The sequence below is a fragment of the Apteryx mantelli genome, chromosome 29 (assembly GCF_036417845.1).
Source record: "Apteryx mantelli isolate bAptMan1 chromosome 29, bAptMan1.hap1, whole genome shotgun sequence".
NCBI classification, from domain to species: domain Eukaryota; kingdom Metazoa; phylum Chordata; class Aves; order Apterygiformes; family Apterygidae; genus Apteryx; species Apteryx mantelli.
In genome coordinates, this window is record NC_090006.1 from 3,907,412 (window position 1) to 3,931,897 (window position 24,486).

Consider the following 24,486-nt stretch of genomic DNA (forward strand, 5'->3'; position numbering starts at 1 on the left):
TTCCCCAAGCACTTGCCCCTCGCACCCCCCCGTGCCCCGCACCCACCCTCTGGACCCCGCCTCCGGCGCACCCCACTCCCCTATAAGCCCCCGCCACTGCTCCCCACCCCCTTCTGCCCCCCAGCACACCACACCCACCCACCCCCTCTCCAGTTCACCCCCCGCCTCACTGCGGCGCCCCCTCACCTCCGCCCTCACGCCCGCCCCAGCGCTGCCCCACAACCGCCAGCCTCGCGCCCGCCTCCCACATTCAAACCGGGCCGCACCACTGCGTATCCCTCCGCGCCTCCGCCCCTCTGCCCTCCCCCTTAGCGCCCAGCAGCCGGTAGGCGTCACGCCCAGAAATGCGCGAGGAAAAGGCGGTTCAGGGGAGCCCGGCCCCGTGCCTCCTTCCCGCCCCTCGCGCCGCTAGGGCTCCACGGGGAGCAGGGACTCTTTGCCTGCGGTGCGGAGGCATCACAATCCGGTACCTCACGCGGTGAAGTGACCCTTTGGTAACGGTCCGCCGAACGAACACCGCCCGCGTGACAGGCCTCACCAATCAGGAGGCTAGGCTCCAGTTCCGGTCTTATGCAAATATAGCGCTTTGCTCCTCCCCTGATTGGCTACGAGCGGCGCTACTCCCGCCCCACTCCCCGCCGCTCCCATTGGCACATCCCCGCCCAACCCGCTGCCCCTCCGCTCCGGCGGGGCGCGCTCCTTATTGGGCAGCGGGCGCGGCTGCGATTGGCCGCAGCCCATGTCGGTCAGCGGGCGCTGCCTTCCGGGTGCGGCCGGAGGAGCGGGGCGCCGCTGCCGCCGCCGCAGCATGAGGCGGGTCACGCTGTTCGTTAACGGCAGCCCCCGGAACGGGAAGGTGAGGGGCGGCGGGCGGCGGCGGGGCCAGGCCCGGCAGGCAGGCAGGCCCTCCCTTCCTTCCTCCGCGGGGTGCCGGGTCCCTAGCCTGCTTGCGGAATCGAAGCCCCCCCCCCCCGGCCCGTTCCATTCCCCTCCCCGCGCCGCCCCGGGGCTCGGCGGAGCGCCCGGGGTGGGGGCCGCCGCTGCCGCCACCGCTGCCCCTCGGCCGCCCCCCGCCGCCGCGCGTTCCCCTGCGGTGCCGCAGAGCCGCGGGGAAGCCCGGGGCGATAGCGCTGCCGCGGGTCTCGCTCCTCCCTTCCGCCCCCTGCGCTGCTGCCCGGGCTCTGGTTTCGTCCCCGTGGGGGCCTGGTCCTGGGGCCGCTGCAGAGCCCGGCACAGCCCGCGTGGCCTTCGGAGCCAGCCAGGCTTCATTCGCTGTATTCCGGCATCGACTGACGTTTCTGCACGCGGGCGCTCGAGAGAACCGCCGGCGGCTAAGATGCGCTTGCTGACGTTGCGCTGCGGTTAAAGTCACCTTCGGATTGCCATTACTAATGCAGGTCCTGGTATTCTGGGCGACAATGTAAATTAAGTCCTGCAGGCTGCTTATGAAGCTGTCTTTTGTGAAATGGCCATCTGAGTCTGGAATGGCCATTAGCCTTAAATTCTGCGTAGAAGAAATACCACCAAACCAATACGGTTTAGAGCCGGCAGGTCTCTGCCGTGTCTAACCAATACTGCATGTGACCGTTTTCTGTTGGCTAGGCAATAAATAATCTTGCTTAAACTTTTCTGACTTGTTAAAACCTATCTAGTCTCAAGAGTGAGCGTAGCTCAAGTTTCAAGGCTCAGCCACCACACAAGCAGAATAGGAAATGGCCCAGCTATGCAGTTCTACCAAATGTAATCCATGATTTCCTTAGAGAAATAAACAACTGAGTCATAATATTCCTATAGCACTGACAGGCATTCTTTAACTGTTGCTACCACTTCTGTACATTGAGTCTTGGCTGAGAGATGTGTAAGTTGCCCCATTTTAAGGGAATTATGTTTCTTATATCAAAGTTGACCCTGTTTTTTTTAAGGAAAGGTCCATATCTGTCTTCCTCTCCCCAGTGAGAAGACACTGATAGCCTACTACTCTGCAATGACAGAAACTATACATGCACAGTAGCTACAACTACCTCTCTTTTCTTTCGCAGGTTGTGGCTGTGTATGGGACTTTATCAGACTTGCTGTCTGTGGCTAGTAATAAGCTTGGAATAAAAGCAACTAGTGTTTACAATGGAAAAGGTGGACTCATTGATGATATCGCCTTGATTAGGTAAGGCTTGTCCAATAAAAGTTATCATGGATGAGGATTAAGACACTTAATATCCTGTTAATCCTCTGACCTTAATCAGTAACCAGTGCTTTCCTTAAAATCATCTCATCATTTCTAATCAATATGCCAGAGGTTCTTTTATGCCTCAAGGAAAATAATACTGTCTCTTAAACTTCAGAACATGAGTCAGAAATTGATGCAAGCTGCATTTTATGCCATTTAACATCACTCTGTGCTGATCCACAGCACAATGTATACACCAGGAGCATCCCACTATTCTAGTCTTGCACATGTCATTCTTATTTTTGTTAAACTAATGGGGTAGCATTTAAACGAGGTTTTTAGAATAGGCAGACGAATTGTAGCATTGCATTAACTTCATAAAAAACTCCCAGAGTGGGGGGAAAAGAAACTATTGTGTAAAATTTAACTGGCTAAGTAAAAGAAGTGATCCCTACCAGGTTCGTACGGGTACATATCAGTAGCATCTCTAGCGAAGCTGATAGTATTAAGCTCTGCTGGAACCTGCAAAATTAAGATAAAAATCAGATACTGAACTTCTAACTAATGGCAATTGATTATTATTTACCTGAGACTAATCAGGAGGGGATCCCACTGTCACTTATATAAAAGAACAAAAAAGTATGATTAATGATTTTTCTGCTCTTTCTCCCCACTCCCCCATCCCCTCCCCTTGCAGAGATGATGATGTTTTGTTTGTCTGTGAAGGGGAACCATTCATTGGTAAGTGTGTGTAATTCTTATGTTTAACATTTTGCTTAATGAAAAGAGGGTTTGTTTTGTTTTAATGTAAATCTAAAACTTTCTTTTCTGGTATTTTTCAAGAGACCTTTACCATATAGAGGACTCAAAAATATTCACAATTCTTCCAATAATTATTGTGTTCTTCTCACTTATGTAGATCCTCAGACTGATGTGAGACCTCATGAAGAATTAACAGGATCACACACAGATTGGTTAACACTCAATGTTGGAGGCCGATACTTTACAACTACACGGTAAAAGTACAACTAGTTTAGTTTTATTCTGAAAGGACTTGATTTCAGTAAAGTAGTTATAGTAGCTTGTCCTTAGTGTACATTCATTTTGTGAGGCTTCAGATGCTCATGAACTAGCAAAATCACTTTGTATGGGGCAGGGGGGCTTTGACTTCTGCAGCTTTCTCAGGATTACATATTTGCTACTACAGTTTTGCAACAATGTAATTCTTTAACAGTTTACATGTGAAATATAACTGACGAAAAGCCTGAACAGGCCTGGAATTATCCCTGGAATATTGCAGTTAACTAAGTGCTTTGTGTTTGAGATACCTTTACAATACTTCAGTTTACTAGGTCAGAAATGTATTTCTCTATCACGTTATATGAAATTAAATCAGTCTAGTATTGTAGCTGTTGGAATGCATATCATGTACCATTATTACCTGCAAGCTGCCAAGGGGAGGAAATACACTCTAACCAGCAAGTGTGTCTCTTGAGCAAAACATTCCATCTGAAAAATAAAATTGTGCTACCTTTATTTTCTAGGAGCACTTTGGTTAATAAGGAACCTGACAGCATGTTGGCTCATATGTTTAAGGATAAAGGTTAGTATATTGAAATAAAGTTTACCTTTTAACCTAGGAATTAGCAAAAGGCACTATCAAGGTAAAACTCTTGTCTGTATGTTAAAATATCAAAACAGAACATATAATTTATTTTTCCAATGCCTGTGTGATGTTTATCAGACATCTCACAAACTGAGAGTATAATTTCCACCCATAATAAATGCTTTGGGTGTTTTATTTTGATATTGGATTTTCTTCTTTTTCTTGCACCTTGCTCAGCTTTGTTAATAGTAGTCAACAGAATCAGTTTGCAAACACTGTACAAGACAGTCTTTAGAAGCAAGGGCAGACTAAAATCTTAACACTACTTTTATTCTAGCAATGGTTCTTATACCTATGATAAAGTGTGTTTTAGTTATGTAGAGTAGAAGAGAGAGATTTTTAATGTGCTTTTTTCCTGCTCTTATTTTCCTTCCTTTTCTCTAATGAAATGCCCTTTAAAGTGAAATGTTTGTCATCATAATCCAGGACCTTCTGGTAGTAACAATCTGAAACTGAAGCAAATGCTCTTCTCTTAATACATCAAGTTTAATTTTTTATATATATATACTTTGTGGAAACAGATGCTTGGGGAAATAAGCAGGATCATAGAGGAGCATTCCTAATTGACCGCAGTCCAGAGTATTTTGAGCCAATCCTGAACTACTTGCGTCATGGACAGCTCATTGTAAATGATGGCATTAATTTGCTAGGTAGGTATTACCTGTATGACTCCTAAATTATTACACTTTGGAAGTTGAACTTTACCTTCAGATTAACATGATAAGACCAGTGGGACTTGTATATGTTCACCTAAAGATTTGGTGCATTTTATTCTCAGTTCAATTCCACATGTTTGGTTTAATGAAGATATACTGTTTAAACTTACTTATCCTGAGAGCTTTAAAAATTCTCCATATTGGATTAATGTGTGGCTGTAATTTTGGATTTGCTATCTTTAACCTACTGCTGGCATTGGAAACATCCTTTCTGAGTTATTTTTTCCTTTTAGCTAAAAGCAAGCTAACGTTACCCAATTACATCTGATATGATGTATGTGGTTGACAGTTTTATTAGCTTATGCATTTCTTAGAGACTCCTTAAACTTCAGCAAGTGATCTATTCATCTTTGTGAGTGTGGCTAAAATGCAGAGTTATTAGAAGTGAAAATCTGTTGAATTCATCCTCTTGCAACAGTAAGGATGGATTAACCTAAAGTTTCTGGCATGTTCTTGGTGTGGCTGTACACTGTCTTCTCCAGTAAGGGAAGAATGCTTTTTTGTTTAATGTCTGCTTGTTGTAAATAATGAACACTGCTTTCTTTTGTTAGGTGTTTTGGAAGAAGCCAGATTTTTTGGTATTGATTCATTAATCGAACATCTAGAAATAGCTATTAAGGTAACTTATTTTCTTTTGTATGTGACTGCACATGTCCTGTTCTTCCAGGCAATGTATATTTTTAGTCCTGTCCATATTAGTTTTTAAACAACTCTCCCAACAGAATTCGCAGCCAGCTGAGGATCATTCTCCTATATCTCGAAAGGAGTTTGTCCGATTCCTGCTGGCAACCCCAACCAAGTCTGAGCTGCGATGTCAGGTGCGAAAACGCAAACTTTGTCTTGATCTATAGTGTTGGGGTTTGATGGTGATATACTCTGCCAGCATCATGTGACAAAAAACATGAAATTCAAGCCATATGTGTGCTTTTTCCTCTTTTTAGTTGAGTTTTTATTCTAAGCTATAGCAGAGTGACTTTAATGTGCAATTAAAGTGTGCTCTTTGGGGTGCTTTCCTTTAGAATGAAGGTTTCCTGGAGCAGCAGTTTGTTAAGCTGTTTATTTGCTAAGCTGTTATTTAAATGTAAAATGGACTAGCATAACCAAGGACAATGCTTGATAACTTTGCATTTACAGTACATTAGTCTTATGTAGCAGAATAGCTAGTCTTGTTAGATATATCTGATGACATAACAGGAAAAAGCCTGTATAAGTACTGCAAACTCTAGTTAGGTTTGACCTGAGGTGCCTTATATTTTGCTCTCTGAAGATCTGAATTTAAATATAATGAGCATATAAGCTTCCCATTCTTTTGCATATGAGAAAAGTTTTTATGTGGGGGGCAAAGTCTTCTGAGATGGATTGTAAGAATAAATGTCTGGTGTTCCAAATGCTCCAGGAGTTCTGCATCCTATGTGCTATATTATTCTTCTGTATGAATGAGAAGAGTGTTGTAGAAAGCAAATTTTACAGCTGAAGAAAAGTACTGAAGGTTGTATTGCAGTTCCGATTCTCTTAACTGTTTTAGTTTCAGAGCTACGTCTCATCTTCTCTTTTTTTTTTTTAAGGGTCTCAATTTTAGTGGAGCAGATCTTTCACGTCTAGATCTTCGATACATAAACTTCAAGATGGCTAACCTAAGCCGTTGCAACCTAGCACATGCCAACTTATGCTGCGCAAATCTTGAAAGAGCTGACCTCTCTGGATCAGTGCTTGATGTAAGAATTGTTGTGTCTTGGGCTGTCCTTTAGTTATTTTAAGGGAAGAGGAATTGGAACAAGCAGATAAGTGTAAAACATTTGTAGTTCTTCTGTTTTCTTGAATTATTCTAGCTAGATCAATTCAAAAGCTATTTGAAAAAAAGCTAAAAACAAAAGTAAAAAGAAAAAAAAAAGAAAAAAAGGCATTGGGAGAGAATTACCTACCTTCTTACAAAGATGGAGAAGTAATAGTATAGCAAGTACTTACACTGCCTCCCAATACCAAGACTGTTCTGTGCTTTAATAGGATTCACTGCATAAAGAGAAATGAAGACTATAATCTGATAATCTTTGGTATTGTTAATCCTCGCATTTTTATAAATGTCAATGATACATCTGTCTCTTATCAGTGTGCAAACCTCCAGGGGGTAAAGATGCTGTGTTCCAATGCAGAAGGAGCATCTCTAAAAGGGTGCAATTTTGAAGATCCATCAGGCCTTAAAGCTAATTTGGAAGGTAAGAAGTCTTTGCCTATTAGCTACTGTGTGGAAACTGAACAACGTATGTTTTTAAATAAAGAAAATACATATGGCATGTGAAAGATTCAGCCATGGTTTGTGCATTCCATGTTTTCATGAGAAGATGCCACAAATATGGGATTGAATATGTGACTGTACAATCATTAAATCCCAAGTTCTACCCTGACCTCTATCAATTTACATGGGTCTGAGCAAGCATCATTGGAGTTACGGAGTTTCTGACTGTTCTTTCTCATAAAACTACTCTTTGTGTATTTTAGGGGCTAACTTGAAAGGTGTTGACATGGAAGGCAGTCAAATGACAGGAATTAATCTCAGAGTTGCAACGCTGAAAAATGCAAAACTAAAAAACTGTAATCTTAGAGGAGCAACTTTGGCAGGAACTGATTTGGAAGTGAGTTATGATTCATTTCATATACTGACTAGTCAACTGATAAAATTTTAGGGATTGCTGGCTTTTGGCTGAGTTTTCCAGCTTCAAACTAGTCATAATGCATAAGTACTTAAGGAAAATAGATTAGCTTTTCATTAGTCTTAGTGAGATATGGATGATCTGGGGAATCACATTTCATTCCTGCCTCAATTTGGAAGATTAGTCTAAAGTCTTGGATTTGCCAGCTCCACAAAGGCACAGGAATGGCTTGTATCTTCTCAAAAGTGATGCATGGAAATACTGTTAAACTTAACTGTTAATGTTAGATCATGCCATCACTGGAGAGAAATGCCATTGCTTGGGCTTTGTGTTTTTTCTGCTGGGACAGCATTTATAGAGTAATGAGAGACTCTTACCTGACTGTTGGCATGTCATATACACCACTGTCTCTATTACAGTAGAAGGACAAACTAGCTCATTTTGCAAGCTATTTACATGGCAGTTCTTCCTCAAGTATTAGAGAAGTATTCAGAGTAATAACTGTTGAGATTGCAAGAGGCAGCTTCTTTGTAGCTTTTTTCAGCAATGCATTAGTAACTTCTGTAAGATAATTTGTTATGAAGAGTGTAAGTTTAACAACTTAAAAATAAGTCCAGCTGTTACTGTGAAAAGCAACTACTCTCTTACAAGAAATAACCAAAACTCTGAACTAGAATGATAGACTACAAGAGGTTGAAATTAATGATAGTGTACATGGCTTCTGTATCAATGTATTTAAGGTAAAATTTTGAACTAAGTTCTGGGTATACTTCAACTAATACATATTTTTTCTTTTACCCTTTAGAATTGTGATCTGTCAGGTTGTGACCTACAAGAAGCTAATTTGAGGGGATCTAATGTAAAAGGAGCTATCTTTGAAGAGATGTTGACACCTTTGCACATGTCTCAGAGCGTCAGATAGGGAAGAGAACTTGCTATAGAGGAAGCAATCAAAACACTTATTGTGACTTTTTTCACCTGCTCCCCTTATTAAGTTAGAAGCAATGTTTATTAGACAACTTATATTTGCAGTAGTGCCTAAGTAAACTCTTCTCTGATCACTTTTGGGGGAGGGAGCTTTTATTTAAGAGAGAGAAATAGATACTGTTTCTACCTTTGTGAATAGAGTGAGGAAGTGGGCCGGTTCTAGAACCGGAATGTGTGGCTTTTAGTTTTTTTTAATAGATTCATTGTTTAGCATTGCATTTGGAATGCATTTTAATTTATAAAGCACAATATATGCAATTCTATTTATTAAATCTGTAGCTGCAATATGAATAGAAAATGTTATTCATGTATAGTAGCAAAAAAGTTGAGGTTTACAGTTAGATTAGTGTATCTACAGTTAGTTTCTTCATTCATGCACAATGTATTAAATGACAGATGTGGTTGAGCCAATGTCCACATGACACTTTCAGGTACTCTTTTCTTTTGGGGTGAAAACAGTAGTTAACTGTAGTTATGGGTAATGTATTGCCTTGTAGTAGTTTGTATTCAGGTATAGAACAGCTCTATCATGTTCTAAAATACACAGTGGAAGTCCCTTCCACTGAAGAGATTGCATTTTAAAAAAGAAAACCTTTACATACACAGCAGATTTAGTTATAACTAAAACAATCCTGTTTAAAAAAGCCATCCCATTTTTGATCCTTTCCAAATTAGTGTGGAATTGCATTATCACAGCTGGTGAGAAAAATGCTCTTGCTTTCAAATATCCTATCCACTCCCAAGCTTGAGTACCTGTAGATTTTTTGTTCTTAGTGGGCAATTAAATGTAGATAGAGAAATATAATCTACTGTCACCAAACTAGAGATGGGCATTGGGGCCACAGCACATACTCCTTCCTCCCTGTCATTACTCCACTATATGGATGAATGGCACCTGTTTCCCTCAATGTACTATGCAAATACCCTTGTACACTGAATCCTTGAAAGCATGGGCATAATAACCCTTTGCCAGCCAAATCTTATATTCTTCTTTGGGCCTGCTAAAAGTGGCTGTGGAAGCCTCTTGCATGGGGCAAAAGCCCCTTTCTACAACTGCTTTACTTGTGAGCAAACAGGGAACTACATGACTTCTGCAGTGCAGAAAGTGGTGCACTTCATTTAATAAGCTGTTTCCACTATAGTATCAATCTAGGAGCTCTCATCTAACAAAACTTTTATTTTATACACAATCAAGAAGCACATGAAGAAACTATACCAAAAAAAGGTGCATCAAGAACTCTTACCTCAGATGCTTACTCAAAATACCCCAAAGCTGAAACTAACCTTGAATCTAAGGGAATACAGCTATTACTGGAAGTTAAGAACAAATGTATCCTAAAACTTACAGACTGTGACACTGTTAGCAGTGGTTTGAATTTCCACAGCTACTTCAGTGGGTTGCCTTGTACTTCTTGCAGTGTGGATTTACTGCCCTCTGAACAGAAGTTGTATTGTCTCAATAGTAACTATGAAAATGCTGCTTTGCCATTAATCTAGAAACATTAGTTTAGGAACAATATATGATTTCTGTGGGGGAATTGCAAGATTCTCCCTTTTCAAGTTGGGTTGACTCAGGCATATCACATGAACTTCTGGGACTCAAAATCCCACAGCCATGTGGTTCAGAATTGTTTTTTTTTGTTGTTGTTGTTTCCAGATTCCCAGGCCTCTTGATCTGGCTCTAGGACAACACTGTGTCCTTGGTAAAATACATCTGTATGTTCAAGGGAAATGCTTCATCAGAATTTTTGGAGTCCTTTCTCCCACATCATCACTTTCATTAAGAGTGGTGTATATGTTGTAGAGGAAGAAGACTCCTAGGGCTAAAGAAATAAATGAATTATTTTTCTTTATCATATTTTGTAGCTGGCAGAAGTAAAATATTGTATGGAAAAAATCTATTTTCATAATCACTGTGTATAAAATATATTTGAACTTTCACTGAAGCACTATGTTTTGAATAATCACAGCATGTGTCATTGTTCATTCACTTACAAATTTAAGGTACCTCTTTTGCTATGACAAAGCTGTATGAATAGCCTAAAGTGGCCTATTCAGAAATTGCAGGTTCCTGCCTAATTTAAACTGCATTAATAAAAGTGTAAAATATAAAAATGTCTTTGTGTTCTTAATTTAAAAAAGAAAATCTTAAACTTATTTGACTTTTAGTGGAAGGACAATAAGTTAGAAGAGAGTGGCAAATTTGATAGCTGGTGCTTTTCTTTGTATATAAACTTAAGATATTTTGTAGCTGAAGTTGGTATTTGCCTTTCATGAATCCTTCACTGTCACCTTAGCCTGTATTTGTATGTAACCAGCGCCTTCTTAAAAGGACTACTTGCTGTACACTAGGAACTATCCATGCTTGATTACTCATTTTATGAAAAGACTGAGTTTTAGAAGTCATTATTTCTGCACAGGCAATATGCACCTGGGCAGAAAGCAAAAGAACTATTTTTGCTTTCAAACTTAAAGCTTATTTGTCAGAAAAATAAGTAAACATACTTTGTGTTGTGGCAATTGCTGCGATGTTTCTGATTCATTCAGTTCCAGAACTTTAACATGACATCTTTTATGGTGTTTTGACTTCTCATTCATCTGCAACAATTTTCAGATTTGCTTTGTCCCCACCATTCATACTTGCTTAATACATTTTTGGAATCAGAAGTCATTAAGCCCAATTTACACAGTGCACATGCCTATTTAAAGCACTCTTTCCACATTAAAGATCATCATCACATAGCACAAGCAGCTACAGAGCAGTAATCTTGACCATGTCTTACTGCACTAAATAAGGAAGTGCTAAAGCACTTCCATAAGGAGAAAAAAAAAAAACCCAAACCCCCCCACTTTGTTCAACTTTGCTTTATGAAGTACTTATGATTTCAGTCTAGTAAACTCAGCGGCACTGCCGTGACAATACAAATTCAGCAAATCTACATAGATGTTAGAAATCACCCTGAGAACAAAATTGGGAAAAATCTAGTTCTTATTGCAGTGTCTCAAATACAGTGTACTTCTGGGTTAGGAATGCTCTCTAAAAGACATGAGAATGACTCAGTATGTTGGGATAAACCTTTCTAGCACTTCTGATGGAAGAGAGGTCTTGACTCTTGGAACTGATAACCACAAATGCAGATTTTCCAAACAGCTCTTAGGCTTCCATTTAGGTACCTAACTGCAGTGGCAAGTATTACAATTGCTCTTCCTGAAAAACAGAAGAATCTAGTGCATTTGAAGGTCTGAACTCATCTGAAAAGTCTACCTCAGCCATGTTTTCAAGTCTCTGAAAAGTAAAGAGAAGTCACACTCTAGACCCAGCTTTGCACTTTAATTTTTTTGACAGCATAAAGCTGGCACCTGTCTGACAAGCCCAGACTGAAACACTCCCAGACCTTGGATCAGACTTCCATTCGGACTCTGCCTGTGCCAAAATCTGAGTACAGCTAGTTGGTTTCCATTATGCAGGGCTGTAAAAGTATTTGTGGGTTGCTATGCCATGCAAATAATAAAACGAAAACAGCTGTCATCTTTTTCTTAACCTCCCAGCTTCTTTATATAACTTGTGACTGCAGTCTACAGTCTAAGAGAAGACAGAGGAACACTCACTAACCAGTGCAGTTCACAGCGCCCTTTTTGACATGCTTCTGTAGGTCAGCTCTGCAGCTACAACACAATCCTGTGCAGAGACATAGCTGTTGAGAGATGTTAAGGGTAGGCTGTCAGTAGACATAGCTTAACACGGTGGGTTAATAACAGGTGCAATTACTGGGCTAAGCAGGATCCCTATCCTTCAGGATGAACAAAATCTTCTATTTACCTTTAAATAACCTTAATTTTTGGCAGGCTGATCAGGGAAGGAAGTAGCCTTAAAACACTATTGCAGGAAAATCTCCCTTCTAAAATGATTGCCTACCCTGAACTAACATTTCTCCAATGGAAACAAACCATTCTCACAGCTTGATCAGTTTTATCAGCTAAAGTTAAACGTTGGCTAGTCTTGCTGTGATGTTGCATTAGAGCAGGAAGAATTACTTTTTGTCAGAGTCACTTAATCCTTCTTAAATTATTTACTTATTCTTTAATCCATTAATCTGACAGAAGTCATGGCAGGGGACCCCATCGGGGAAAGAGATGTTAAAAGACTACTAAACGTGATACATTCATGTATTATCATATATTATGTAATGATACATTCAATTGCACATAAAAGGGTGCATAGCAAGTCAAAATAGCTGCCAGAAGGATAAAAAAATCAGATTTCTGCAGTCAAAGTTACCGAGTTTGATGCCTCAATACAAGTGGCTACCAACCTCTTTAAAAATCCTGCAGTGCATAAACTCTCAGAATGAAGAGCCCCAGAAATGCTTATATATATCCATATGTAATATTACACATATATAAAATGTTAGTGCCTGGAAGTCCTATTCATGAAAGAGGCCCCATCATAACATAACAATGAGAAGATCCCTTCCCCAGCACGTTTACAATCTACTCGTCTATTAGATCTACTTAACACCACTTTTCAGTTTATAGATCAAAGACTATGAAGACACTTTAAAAACATTTAAGGGCTGGACTTTCAAAGGGACATGCAAAATGTTCTGTGCACTTGTGCAAACTTAGGTTCTTATTTACATCCCAAAGGACTCTGTGTTTCCTTCAGGCCTGACATAGACTAAATGGAATTCCTCCTCTGTTTCAACTGCTGTAAACCCCTCTCAACAAATTCAAACTTACCTTTTTTTTTTTAATTTAACAAATTAGAAGCCATTGAAAAGAAAGTTTGCGTTTTCTCCAAGGGGCAACAGCAGTCAGCTAGGTTGGCTGTTACCTTTATGGGCTTTAGAGAAAAGAGCTGAATTTAACAGCTACATCAGGGGTGTTCCAATTATGTGCTTTACTTCCGCATTACAGCAATTTTAAGAAGAAAATTGCAGCCCATGAGATAGAATTAGATTAAGTTACCTGCTGTGAAAGGTTTGGTGTTGAGGTGGTTGTATATAAAAAGGGAGATGACAACATGCAGGACATTTTCGAGACAGGAGGAGCTGGAGCAATTCTGCAGCTTCTTTCATCAAGCAGGTAATGTGCTTGAACAACACACCACATCCCATTTTACTTAGTCCTTACAGATGCTTGCAGTAGAAGTCACTTGCATTGGAAGAGAATGCAAAGAGCCCTTTATAAAGAGTTGGGACATTAGAACTGGCTAAACTGAACGTATCTGTCAAATATCAGCAGGGACTTTCACTAAGCCTTTGAGGTCCCGGCCCTCCTGAAATTCTGAAAGGGTGTTTAAAAAACCTAATTTAGAGCTCCATCCAACTTTTTCAGATATCAGTTTCTTGATAATGGGCTAATTGCATTCTGAGGGGCTCAAAATCCAGCTGTGGATCACACGTTGGCATAATACCACTGGAATGCAGAAGATTGGAACTGAAGAGTCACTCCAGAAATGTAACATTTTCATGATTCTGTAAGATAGAAATTGACCTATAATGCCAGTACAATAGGAAAGGTGTTTTGCTCTCTCACAGAATGGAGAAGTCCAGGAAGATGTTCATCAGTGTCGTCCTGCTTATTGCAGCTGTGGAAATCTGCTTTGCTCAACACTGGTCTTATGGCCTACAACCAGGGGGGAAAAGGAACGCTGAAAATCTGGTAGAATCATTCCAAGAGGTAAGTTCTAGATTTTAAAGCAACTTTGTCCTTCTAACTAGAATACCTTATATGTACAGGATGCAAGCAAGACAACCATGACAGTATCAGAGATGAAAGAGGCTTTGCTGTATGCGTATATATTATACACACACACTTCTTTATTAATCGGAAAGCTAAGAGTGATGCAGTTTAGGCAAAGATGACATTTGACAAGATCTGCACCAGCTATTACACGCAGATATCTCGGGCAGCCTGCTCTAAGGGCAAGATGGAAGTTTTAATTCTAAATTAAACCCGAATTCACCATCTCCATATTTTCATCCAATATTCTGAATGGCAGTTTTATGACAACGTTCATCCACTTCAGTGTGAATGTGGCAATGAGCAGCTGTCACGTGGTAACCAATTAGACAGTAACCACTTAGATGAAGTATTCAAGTCATAAGGCAGATGTGAAAGGCTCCATCCACCACTGTTTTTCCCCATGCTTTCTAATATTCTATTGCTTCATCTGTAGTCCCTCAAAATAGCAATTCCTACATCATAATTTTAAATTTACTGCAACACAGTAGTAGCAGTTGGGAAGAGGTGAATTTAAATTGTAAAGTGGAGCAGTTTCATCTTCATCTGCAACTATGGTGGGCTTGCCTTAGAAGAAGAATCTCCTTTCATGAAGGCTATATCCTTTCCCAATTCAGATTGAAAACCAAATGGAAAAACTGGAGGAAATGCAGAAGACTGAATGCCCAGGCCCCTATCAGCATTCCAGGTTTAGTGATCTGAAGGGAGCCCTGGTAAGTAACGTTTGTTTAGCACTATGGGAAAATTAAGGGACTGTCTCAAGCTGGGAAAGGGCAGAGAGGGGGGAGAAAAAGGGGTGGAGGAGGAGGAAAAGGCATCTAAGTTCAGTTCATATGTGGCAATATTGACTCTGCCTTTATTATCTGCATTATTATCTAGTACCTCAGAATCACAGTCCAAGAACAGGACTGCATTAATCTTGATGTTCCCATTCTAGTAAGGTCATTACTCACCAAATTAAAAACAAAAAAAATAAAAGGAGTGAAATACATTCTACCTTCATTCCAAATCTTTGCAGCATTCGCAGATGCTTAACTTCAAAGGCACACTTTGCCAGCTGAAGGATCAGGCCATATGGAAGCTGCTGCTCCCAAGGTCCCTAGACTGGGAAATGTATTTTCCATTAGATGCTGTAATGCAATGACAGCAGAGACTGTGTACAGACTAACTGCCACAAAAAGAACACTCAAGCAAAAATGTGCTCTTTAATTAATATAACAGCACCTTAACTAGGGCAGACGCTCACTACTTTCTGGGAAGTGACTCTGAGCTGCTCCTAAAAATTGAGACACTCAACCATCTCTACTTCATTTTTGAAGTGTTAAAAAAAAAATAAAAAAAAATCAACTACATACTCTTGCCCTTCACTGAGGAAAGCCTGGTCTGAACAAAGGCTCATAAACTCAAACACACTAAAGCACACTGAAGAGTTTAACTTCATTTGGATTTTCATGCAGAAATTACCTAAACTCCTTTTTTTTTAAGATCATCTTTAATCATGTTTGTACTGAACATATCATTGTGGGGCATTCATCTACATCTCTGGCTTCCAATAGCACTATTGGCAGTATGAAGAGCCAACCACAGTAACTTAAGGTGCTTACATATCTTTTTTTATTGCAAGAGACTATATTAGGCAGGGAAGAGATACCAGAAAAAAATGTCAGAATATTTCAGATGAGTTCTTTGATATCTCTTGCTCACTCAGGGAAACTTAGCTTTCCTTTGCAGAGCTGAAGGCTACCCAACTGGATGTTTAGGTTTGCTGGTTGGAAATTGCTGGTAATCGTGCATGATAAGTATAAAAAGTGTTTTTTTAGATTTATTTTGCATCTCTTACTCCTGTAGCATATTCTGAATCATGTGGCCTTCTCCTTTTTTTTTTTTTTAACTGCTTAATGACAGTGAAAACAAATTAAACCTTTTCCAGATGCAGCTTTTCCAGTGTAACACATTCCTGGAGTTGCTACAGGAATGTTATGCAATGAGAGGGGAAGTGTCAGGAAATGGTCCACCCCATGGAAAAAACTTTTCAACTTATCTTCATCATTTCCTGGAGAAGCTAATAGTGTGTGCAAATAAAGATACACCTAGCTAAGACACAGAAGGAAAAAGCATATTCAGGGAGCATTTCTATCCAAAACACCTCCACCTATCAACTCAGAGACAATAATGTAAACAAACATTCCAGTAGAAGACCAGATCCAGTAGGATGTGATAAAAGAACATGTTTTCCCTTCTAACAGCACTAAGGTTTGCCATGGAATGGTAACAGGGCAAATTTCCCACACTCTAATAACCCTCTAACACTTCTGCAAGCGTAGCTTTCTTGTCTCTGGTATCCTGACCAACTGCTGAGCTCACAGAGACATTTCACATACTGACGCTTTGGATAAGCTCATGCTTCTTGTCCTAAACTGCTGCCACAACGTACTGTTCAACAGCTGTTGGGTTGTACTCCAAGAAGTGCTGCAGTGGGGGGCCCATTAACAGATGTAAAGTTGGGCATGCACTTTGGGATGAAAAGGGCTATTATAAGTGTCAGTTACATTACGCCATGTTCAGATCCACACGCAGGTGGCACAGAGATCAGCTTGGGTCAGTTTGATGTCATTCTAATCCTCCTTCCAATCAAGATCATAATACAAACATTTCAGCATCTGACCACGCTTTAAAATTCCATCAATGTAACTTTTTTCCTTCTAAACAAAGTATATAATGTGTGTTTACAGGCAAGTCTGATTGAAGGACAAGCTAGCCGGAAGAAGATTTAAACCAAAGTCAAATGGAACAATGAACTCGGAGTAAAATTTGAAAGCAATGTTAAAAACAATTCCTCCTAAGATGACCTCTGCGTAGATTGCATTATGTGAATAAATATTCTGAAGTTACATGTAAATTGTGGAAGATATTGTTGTGTAGAATACTAGCTTATAGGTAAAGAGAACACAGTCTAGTGCAGTGGCAGGAACTCAGTAGCATAACATCATCTGCATCATGGCCTGCAAGGAAAACTCAAACCTGACAGCTTTTGTTTCACACGTACAGACAACGCCCAGGCAGAGGCACTGTCTGATCTCAGAGTCTCTAGATATGATGGTAATACAAGCTTTTTTTAAAAACTCAGAGATAAACTTACTGTTGGAATGCAATTCCACTCACACTTCAGTAATCTATGCATGTACGAAGAACGTTTTTAACCGGTCTTTTTTTGTCGGTTCACTCAAAAACTACATTTATTCTAAAAAAAGTATTTACAAATTTTACAGTAGTTAATACATTTAAAAAAAAAAACACAAAAAATTTATACATCTTGCTTTACAGTCTTAGTGAATCATGCCATTTACCTAGAAATTCAGACTCCTGTTCCAAAGCTTAGCTCCTACTTTTTCTCCAAAGCAGTTTAAAAGTCGTATACCTCTGTATAAAACAAACAAAAACTGGAGACCATGTTTCTGAAAGTTTCAAAGTATGCAGACATGCACATTTAGTGTTTTCAATGACAGCCTTAGATCAGAACAGTCAGACAAACACCATACAAACAAGTTTTTGTTTTGTTTTGTTTTGTTGTTTTTTACTCCTCTCTTTCCAAGCAGTTGTGAATCCTTTACGTACTTGCTACAGTGCAGATGCACACTATCCTCAGGGTGCTTACCAGACTCGATTTTCCATACTGCCATTCTGGAAAGCATCCCTCAAAGACTGCGATATGCAGGCACAGATACTAGCATGACCTGGCTTTATCAACTGGGGGCAGATTTTCCAGAGCACATACTAGTAAACCTAGCTGCTCCAATTAGTAAACGTACGTTAGCGTCAGAAGCAGTTAAATATACATTGCAAGCATTAATAGGAATTTTAAGAGGAGCAGAATTAGGTGAATCTCACGTGCTTTTAAAAAGCCCAAGTCCTGCCATGCCATCAATTGAACCACATTATTTATAAATTTTTGTTTCTGATGCAGTCCTAGGAAAAGCTCACCCTGGTCCACTAGATAATTTGGTCTACAATAGTAAATATAAGATAGAGAAGCTTTTAATTAAAAAAAAAAAAAAAAGTTGAAGAAGGGAAGCAGTAATTATCAGGAATGTTTTTACTACAAAAAATGAAGTTAAATTACAGATATCAATACTTTCATTTACAATTATATTAAATAAATAAGGAGAGAAAATTTGAGCCATTATCACTATGAGTCTAACTTGCTGTTAATCACTCACCGCAGAACATACACTGGGCTGCATAGTGTGAAGGTTATTAGATGCAGACTCTCAACAACTGCTACATAAACATTACTGTATTTTCTGCCATTGCAGATCACAGAGCAGTTCTCACTGGAATCAGTGTCCTTTCCTAATCCAATAATCTTCTGAAACAGAAAGCTGTCTGCTTCTCTCTCCCCCTGATGTGGATTACAGCCTGTAACATTTTTAAAGAAATTTATCACAGCATGACAAATTTTAATTAAAAGCTCCAGAAAACAAGCGTTGAGCATATTTCTCGAAAGAAAGAAAAATCCTCTAAGACTTGAAATTTAGCACTAGCTTTGAACAGCATGGCTATGAAATGGGATTAGATTTTGTCTTCTCTGAAGACCGGATATTTAACTTCCAGATTTGTTTTATTCATAACTACGAACTTGGTAGAAATGCTGCTGTTTGCTTTCATTTCTGGTATGCAGAAATGACATCATTATGGACTGCTCCCCTACCCCCATTTTTAGCCCTACAGTTTGAAGGATATTAGATGACTTTTCCAAAAGCATCCAAGTCATGTGGAAAGATGATTCTTATTTTGAAAACTAAGCAGTGAGACTTTAGATCATCTCTGGAATTTAATCTCAGAACTTAAATCAGGTAGGTACTGTAGCAAAACAAACAAAAAACACTAAAAATCACAATACTTTAAAAGAAAAAAAAAAAAGAGGTCTGGTGGGATTTTTCACAAGAATCTGGGCACTTAATTCCACTTCATCAGAATCAGTGAGGCCCCACACTTATTCACACACTTAAATGCCCAGCTGCTTTTAAAAATTTGCCACTTAGAAGACAATATTTTTTTCCCCCCAAAACTGGCAAGAAGTCCCTAAATCATTTAGGCACAGTACAGAAGTTTCAGCTTTTACCTCTAAGGAAGCTATGGTGACTTGTATCAGCTGAGAACATGACCCTTCGTCACCACCAACAAAACCCCCAACTTTTAAGTCCCTTTCTGGTATAGAGAATCTACCATGAAAATGCCCAAAACATCTTGGGAGGGGAGGTCTCCTTCTCACCCTCTGCTCTTTAGGCAAACAGTTGTCGCTTTCCTTCCAACAAGGGTGAGGTCTCAGCTACAACAGTCTCCTTGCTGCCTTTGTTGTTGGCCAGCTGAAGAAGAGCCTGAACTGTGCAGACAGCAAACCAAGAAACACTCTAAGGTGAGACAGTGCAATTGCAAGGCAGAGCAGACAGTAAGATAACATCTTCACTGCTTTTTAAGGAGTTTGGCTCTAAAGTAAAAGCCAAAGATCAAAACATAAATGAGAGGCCTGTATCAGGCGCTGCTCAAATTACACAAAGCACTGGAGCTTCCTAAAGTTCTGCCTGCATTAGGGTGGGTTAAAACAACAGCCCCACTTGCTCCCCTGACTCTCTAGGTGACTCAGGCATCTTGCTAGCTCAGATACTAGCATCTAGGAGCAGCACACAGGAGAGAGAGAGCAACTGTTGATATTCCTGATGACTGGCAGCTGCATGATCCAGGGGTAGGGGCAAGGGGAGGATAATTAACCACTTACATACACCAAGTATTTTGTCCATAAATCTAGTCTATAATGACAGCAAAGAACAGGGGGGGGGAAGGGAGAAAAAAATGGTAGGGAGATGGACTAACAATGGACTCAGAAAAGCAGTCAGAACCAAATCTCCTCAAGGTTCAAGTGCATTATGTTAAGGATCATTAAAGATCAGCTGAAAAATCCTTCTCTGAGGTCAGACTCATCCCAGTGAAGTCTTTTGGCTCAGGCCAGTTCCCTGCTTTAGGAAAAACATGTAGTGAGCACACAAGATACATTTAAGAGTTAAAGTTACTAAAGCAGATCAGAAAGGCAGGGAAATAAGACTCCACAAAAGTTACCTGGAACTAAAATACCGAAACCTGATCCCTACAGTGGACAAACCATTAGCTGGGATTCCTGCAGAGTCTCCTTTGCGTCTGCTGACTTATTGAAAGAGTTAAGAGGCAAATCTGCTCTGAAGAGGAAAGGCATGTAAGAATGAGGTAACTGACAGATGTGGAATGGAGAAAGGGACTGAATTAACAGTAGGTGATGTGAATATATACATTTCCTCAGATTACATCCTGCCATTCTGCCTTAAGCAAGATTTGCACTGAAGACAAAAAGTTCTTGTTCAAGTGAAGAATTTGAGTGTGTGCAGCAGTGGCAGAACGAAGATGTAGGTTACAAGAGGAAGAAGTGGACAAAAACGGAAAGAAAAGAAAACCCAATGGTTTTCAAGTCAAGTAATGTCTATGTCCAAGAACATAGCGAGGAGCTGACAAGTCCTACAATGCACCACAGTGTGGGGGTGAAATATGGTCAAGTCATCCAGAAAGGTTTCAAAGATTCCTCCGAGAAGGCAACAATCCAGAAGACAGTTGTATGTGCACTATAGCAGACATGACTGTGGATATACATGATGCGACTGAAGTGCAACTTTTGAAACATCTCCAACCTGTTTTGTGATGTGAATCTGATACAACTCTTTAATGAATGAAATTCATTACATATGGTTACAAAACCATATGGGCAGCAAAATAAATGCAGTTTCTGCAAGTTTCTTCAGCTGGAGTTGCACAGAAGCCAAAGGAACACACAAAGACAGGAGACAGGACACTTCAGTCTGAACAAAAAAACCCTAAGATTTGGGTTTTTTGAGGGTTTTGTTTTGGCTTCTGAAAAAGGCTTTATTGAAAAAGGCCTTAGCTAGGTTTAAAGAACTTCAATTTTTCAGTAAGGTAATGAAATCAGTTTGAGTCACATAAGTGACTCAACCTCATGGTGTAGTAACCTGCAAAAGAAAAGTATATATATTTATTATTATAAGGTACATATTCAGCAGAGTTTTTAATGCGCCTCCACAGCCTATTCCAAATAATCAGAAGCTAAATGACAGTTATGGTTAATAAGCAAAATCATTTCTTGGAAGAGACGGCCCATGACAAAATCTTCAGTAACACTGATGGTAAAGAAATGGGCCACAAACTGTATGCAAATACCCCAATTTTGCATGGGTTTGGATATAAAATTAGGTCCAAATTCCTCAGCTAGTTCCTCTTTATGATAAATTTTAAGAAACTCTGAACTTCCAAAATTTTGGATCTGGACTTTGCAGGCAAACTCTTTCATGTTTCCACAGACTCATAGTGAAAGGGAACAATAGCAACCAAGTGAATTTTTCCCTTCCCTGGAAAAAAAAACAGTGGAAATAGCAGCAACTACAAAAGCTATGTTTATAAATACGCTATTTGCATAGGCAGAATGGCATGATGAAATATTCTGGCTGAAGGTGACAAGAATAATTCTTACAGATCAAAATAAAAAGAAAAAAAGAATCCTCAGAACCTCACTGGCTTTTCAGCTGGTGGTATATGGGGCACCAACTGGCAGTTGAAACTTTGGGGAGGTATATAAAGAAAGTTTTAATTACATAGTTTAAAAATAAAAGAGGAGGAAAGTTCTTCAATGCATTAATTCTGAAATAGGCAGGTTAGGAATATCTGCTCAGCACAGCAAAAAAAGCTGCTGTAACTATATTTGGAGTGATCTAAGTCTTATAAAAGTAGAGCAGAGTAGAAATTCATTTTGCAAGAGAGGATTTTAAACTGAATTTGCTTCTGGCTTAAGTGCCGCACAAACCATCCGTAAGCCTGCTGCAGAACAGCAAGTCCCCACCCCAGCAGAGCAGCGGTTCTAACTAAGCTGCCTGAACTCCGAGACAAGTAGCTGAAAAGAAGCTGCAAGGTGCAGAATGGATCTGCCAGCTTTAGGGGTATTAATCATAAGTGGTGATGTCCTGTTTTTTAATCAGTCCTCATGTGGCAACTCAGGCATAGAGGAGTGCTGAATGAGTCTAAGGCCCATCTGATCCATAAATAAGGATGACACCTGTGCTGAATTTTCAAACACTGTACAATTGTGAGGAAAGGCTACTCTAATTGTGTGCAACAGCTTTTTCTATAATGGATCATATGAATTTAAAAACATTAGAAAAAGACACATGAATCTAAAAACATTAAAAAAAATCAAGATCATGTCATTTTTCTCTCTAGACAAATGGAAAGAATGATGCTGACATCCAGACAGAGCAGGAAATAAATAAAAGAGGAATTAGATTAATAACATACTTATAACAGCGTAACTATCCTGTCCTCCAAGGAAAAGCTGCAGAGAGCTGGAGTAATCCAAGCAACAGCAAACTTCATGGTTAATTGTCAAGTCTTTCACATGCATCCCAGATTTAAATGACTCCTTAAAGTCTAGTGCTTGTTAAAAAACTAGACCAAGGAAGGCTATAAAACACAAAATGCAAGAACTGCAACAAATGGGTGTGGGGTTGGGAAGGCGGTGAGGATTGTTTGTTTGCGTGGATTTGGCCAGCCAAAGCATAGGTTACAGTAGTTATCAAACTTGGTTTCTGAGGTCAAGATGTATAGCTAGCCCTACACGCACTCCATCCTTGAAGTTGTTGATATCAATACAGTGCTGGTATCAGTGCAACTTCTACCAATTCTGATATGTTCACAGGAGAGAAGCAACTTTTTACACCCTATTAAAAAAAAAACACAAAGATGACACATGGTACCATGTCCCAGATGTGTACAGAAGCCAAGCAGGTAACAATTCAGGGAAGAATATCAACTGCTTTGCAAGTGTTAAAACCAGAATCAGCAGTGAAATTATGACAAAGTACTGGTGAACCTAAACTCTCAGGAGTCAGCAACTACCACTACTGGAGCAGAGATGTTGTAAGGCAGAATTGTCTGTCTTCACCTTAAATACATAGGATCACTAGCAAAAAAGAGACTTACTCTGCTAACAAGGCTCAGGTCTCTGCCTGCAATCAAGAATCTTAGGAGACTGCACATCATATGCTGGCACCTGACATTTCAAGACCTGATATTTTACAACTAGGAAGGGCTGCAATCTGTTTCACTTCATGAGAATCAGGGTTTCGCTACACTTTCAGGGGCAGGAGGAGGGATCAGTGCATTAGAGCAACTGTATGGCTGTAATAAACCTATGTGAAAATACCATAGGAAGCATATCATAATGGTGTGGCTTACCTTAGTTCAAACGCTGAAGAAAAATCACTACTGTGACAGATTTACACTAGGAATGAGCTGATGAAATTGCATTGGAGAAAAACCCCAGGACAGACAAGACTAGGAAAGACAGCAATTTTAGTAGTGTGACTTCTCCCCCCCATGTGATTAGTGTCTCAGTACTGGGAAGGTCAATCAGAGGTTGTGAATACAGTTCCAATAGCAGCTTCTTTTGGTATTTCCCAGGAAAAACTCCAAGGGAAGTGAACGGAATAGGAGGAGAGATTACTAGTCTTTAGTGTTGGAGAACCCAGCATGTCAGTAAAAGGAGAGCAGCCATTTCACTCCAGGCATTTGCTGTTTTGCAAGCCAAGTGACTATCTTCACTGCAATCCTTGCTCTGAAGAGAGGACACTGGATTTTCTGGTTTTGGGGGGTGGAGGGGGAGGTTTGGCTTCACGTCTGCTGGGCAGTGGTGGGGCAACCTGAGAAAATAAAACGAAAATACACAGAAAAATAAACCATGACCAGGCAGTTAAGGCACTCTTCTTTCCTAAGCAGAAGAAATCCAAAACGTCTTACACTTGACGTTTCTTTCAGGACTAAATCCTCGAATTCAACCTCTCAGTACTACATGCAATCAATAAGGGGACAAACACACACATCCCCAGGAGATAACAGAAGCAGATATGCTTCAGCTGCTAGAATGGGAGTCTGGGATTCTTTCTGCTTCTGATCTGCAGTCTGACTGAATCAAAGTCTTTTGCTCCTCTGTCCCATCTTTTGTTTTTTAATAAAACGGAAATAAACCCATTTTCCCTCAGCATTTTAAGGTTCAACTATTTTTATCTTGATGGCATGATTTTCTAGCGAGTTGCATCAAGTAAGGGCCAAAAGGATGTAAAATGTTACCAAATCAGAATGCTGCAACTAACTCCACATCCTTCATGCCCAAGACAGGGGCTTGTAGGGTGTTCCTTGTTCTTGAAGGAAACTGCATTAGTGGGTTCTCCCAAGTTTTCCCTTTGCCTGCTTCAAGAGGCATCTTGTAAACAAACGATATGTGAAAGGTCAGGTGAACAAGAGGCTTGTGTGGCTTACAGCTTGCTTAGCCTATAACTTAAAACTGCCAAGATTTAGGGACTATTTTAACTAAGGAAGGAAGTCAACTCAAAAAAGAGTGCCCAAACCCTTCAGAAAATACTTTTACAATCTCTCTTTATAGCCCAAAGAGTTCGTTCAATTTGGCTGCAAGCC

At 40.0% G+C, this 24,486-nt stretch overlaps 3 protein-coding genes across 5 annotated transcripts in view; 2 read left to right on the forward strand and 1 right to left on the reverse strand.

Annotated features, from left to right (window-relative positions):
- The first annotated feature begins 766 nt into the window (after window positions 1-766).
- On the forward strand, window positions 767-8,818 carry KCTD9 (potassium channel tetramerization domain containing 9). 3 transcript variants are annotated; one of them, XM_067312362.1, is made up of 12 exons: window positions 767-856; window positions 2,040-2,161; window positions 2,862-2,905; window positions 3,084-3,180; window positions 3,709-3,767; window positions 4,352-4,480; window positions 5,098-5,165; window positions 5,269-5,364; window positions 6,112-6,261; window positions 6,654-6,759; window positions 7,043-7,176; window positions 8,000-8,818. In XM_067312362.1, the coding sequence occupies exons 1-12, from the start codon at window positions 809-811 to the stop codon at window positions 8,114-8,116; spliced, it is 1,170 nt and encodes a 389-aa protein (XP_067168463.1). In that variant the 5' UTR covers window positions 767-808; the 3' UTR covers window positions 8,117-8,818. The 3 variants fall into 3 exon arrangements, with proteins under 3 accessions (XP_067168463.1, XP_067168465.1, XP_067168464.1); XM_067312363.1 differs by lacking the exon at window positions 767-856 and adding an exon at window positions 1,390-1,397; XM_067312364.1 differs by lacking the exon at window positions 5,269-5,364.
- A 4,863-nt stretch (window positions 8,819-13,681) lies between these two features.
- Window positions 13,682-16,727, forward strand: GNRH1 (gonadotropin releasing hormone 1). The gene is made up of 3 exons (XM_013954399.2): window positions 13,682-13,863; window positions 14,544-14,639; window positions 16,659-16,727. Exons 1-3 carry the CDS (start codon window positions 13,723-13,725, stop codon window positions 16,698-16,700), a joined length of 279 nt encoding a protein of 92 aa, XP_013809853.1. The 5' UTR covers window positions 13,682-13,722; the 3' UTR covers window positions 16,701-16,727.
- Window positions 16,728-17,138: 411 nt separating this feature from the next.
- The window catches only part of DOCK5 (dedicator of cytokinesis 5), a 90,377-nt gene continuing 83,029 nt past the window's right edge, over window positions 17,139-24,486 (reverse strand). Inside the window, exons 52-54 of the mRNA XM_067312445.1 lie at window positions 23,251-23,714; window positions 22,312-22,733; window positions 17,139-17,346 (exon numbers count right to left, since the gene is read on the reverse strand). Of these exons, the coding sequence (XP_067168546.1) occupies window positions 23,613-23,714 (102 nt within the window). The 3' untranslated portion in view covers window positions 17,139-17,346; window positions 22,312-22,733; window positions 23,251-23,612. The remainder of the gene's footprint in view (window positions 17,347-22,311; window positions 22,734-23,250; window positions 23,715-24,486) is intronic.

What these genes read in the sequence shown, in the direction of transcription:
- KCTD9 (XM_067312362.1), top strand. Translation starts at nt 809, where the DNA reads ATGAGGCGGGTCACGCTGTTCGTTAACGGCAGCCCCCGGAACGGGAAG. An exon ending in AGTCTGAGCTGCGATGTCAG is followed by an intron (nt 5,365 to 6,111) that starts GTGCGAAAACGC and finishes TTTTTTTTTAAG; the next exon opens with GGTCTCAATTTTAGTGGAGC. An exon ending in CCTTAAAGCTAATTTGGAAG is followed by an intron (nt 6,760 to 7,042) that starts GTAAGAAGTCTT and finishes TGTGTATTTTAG; the next exon opens with GGGCTAACTTGAAAGGTGTT.
- GNRH1 (XM_013954399.2), top strand. Translation starts at nt 13,723, where the DNA reads ATGGAGAAGTCCAGGAAGATGTTCATCAGTGTCGTCCTGCTTATTGCA. An exon ending in TGGTAGAATCATTCCAAGAG is followed by an intron (nt 13,864 to 14,543) that starts GTAAGTTCTAGA and finishes TTCCCAATTCAG; the next exon opens with ATTGAAAACCAAATGGAAAA. An exon ending in GTGATCTGAAGGGAGCCCTG is followed by an intron (nt 14,640 to 16,658) that starts GTAAGTAACGTT and finishes GTGTGTTTACAG; the next exon opens with GCAAGTCTGATTGAAGGACA.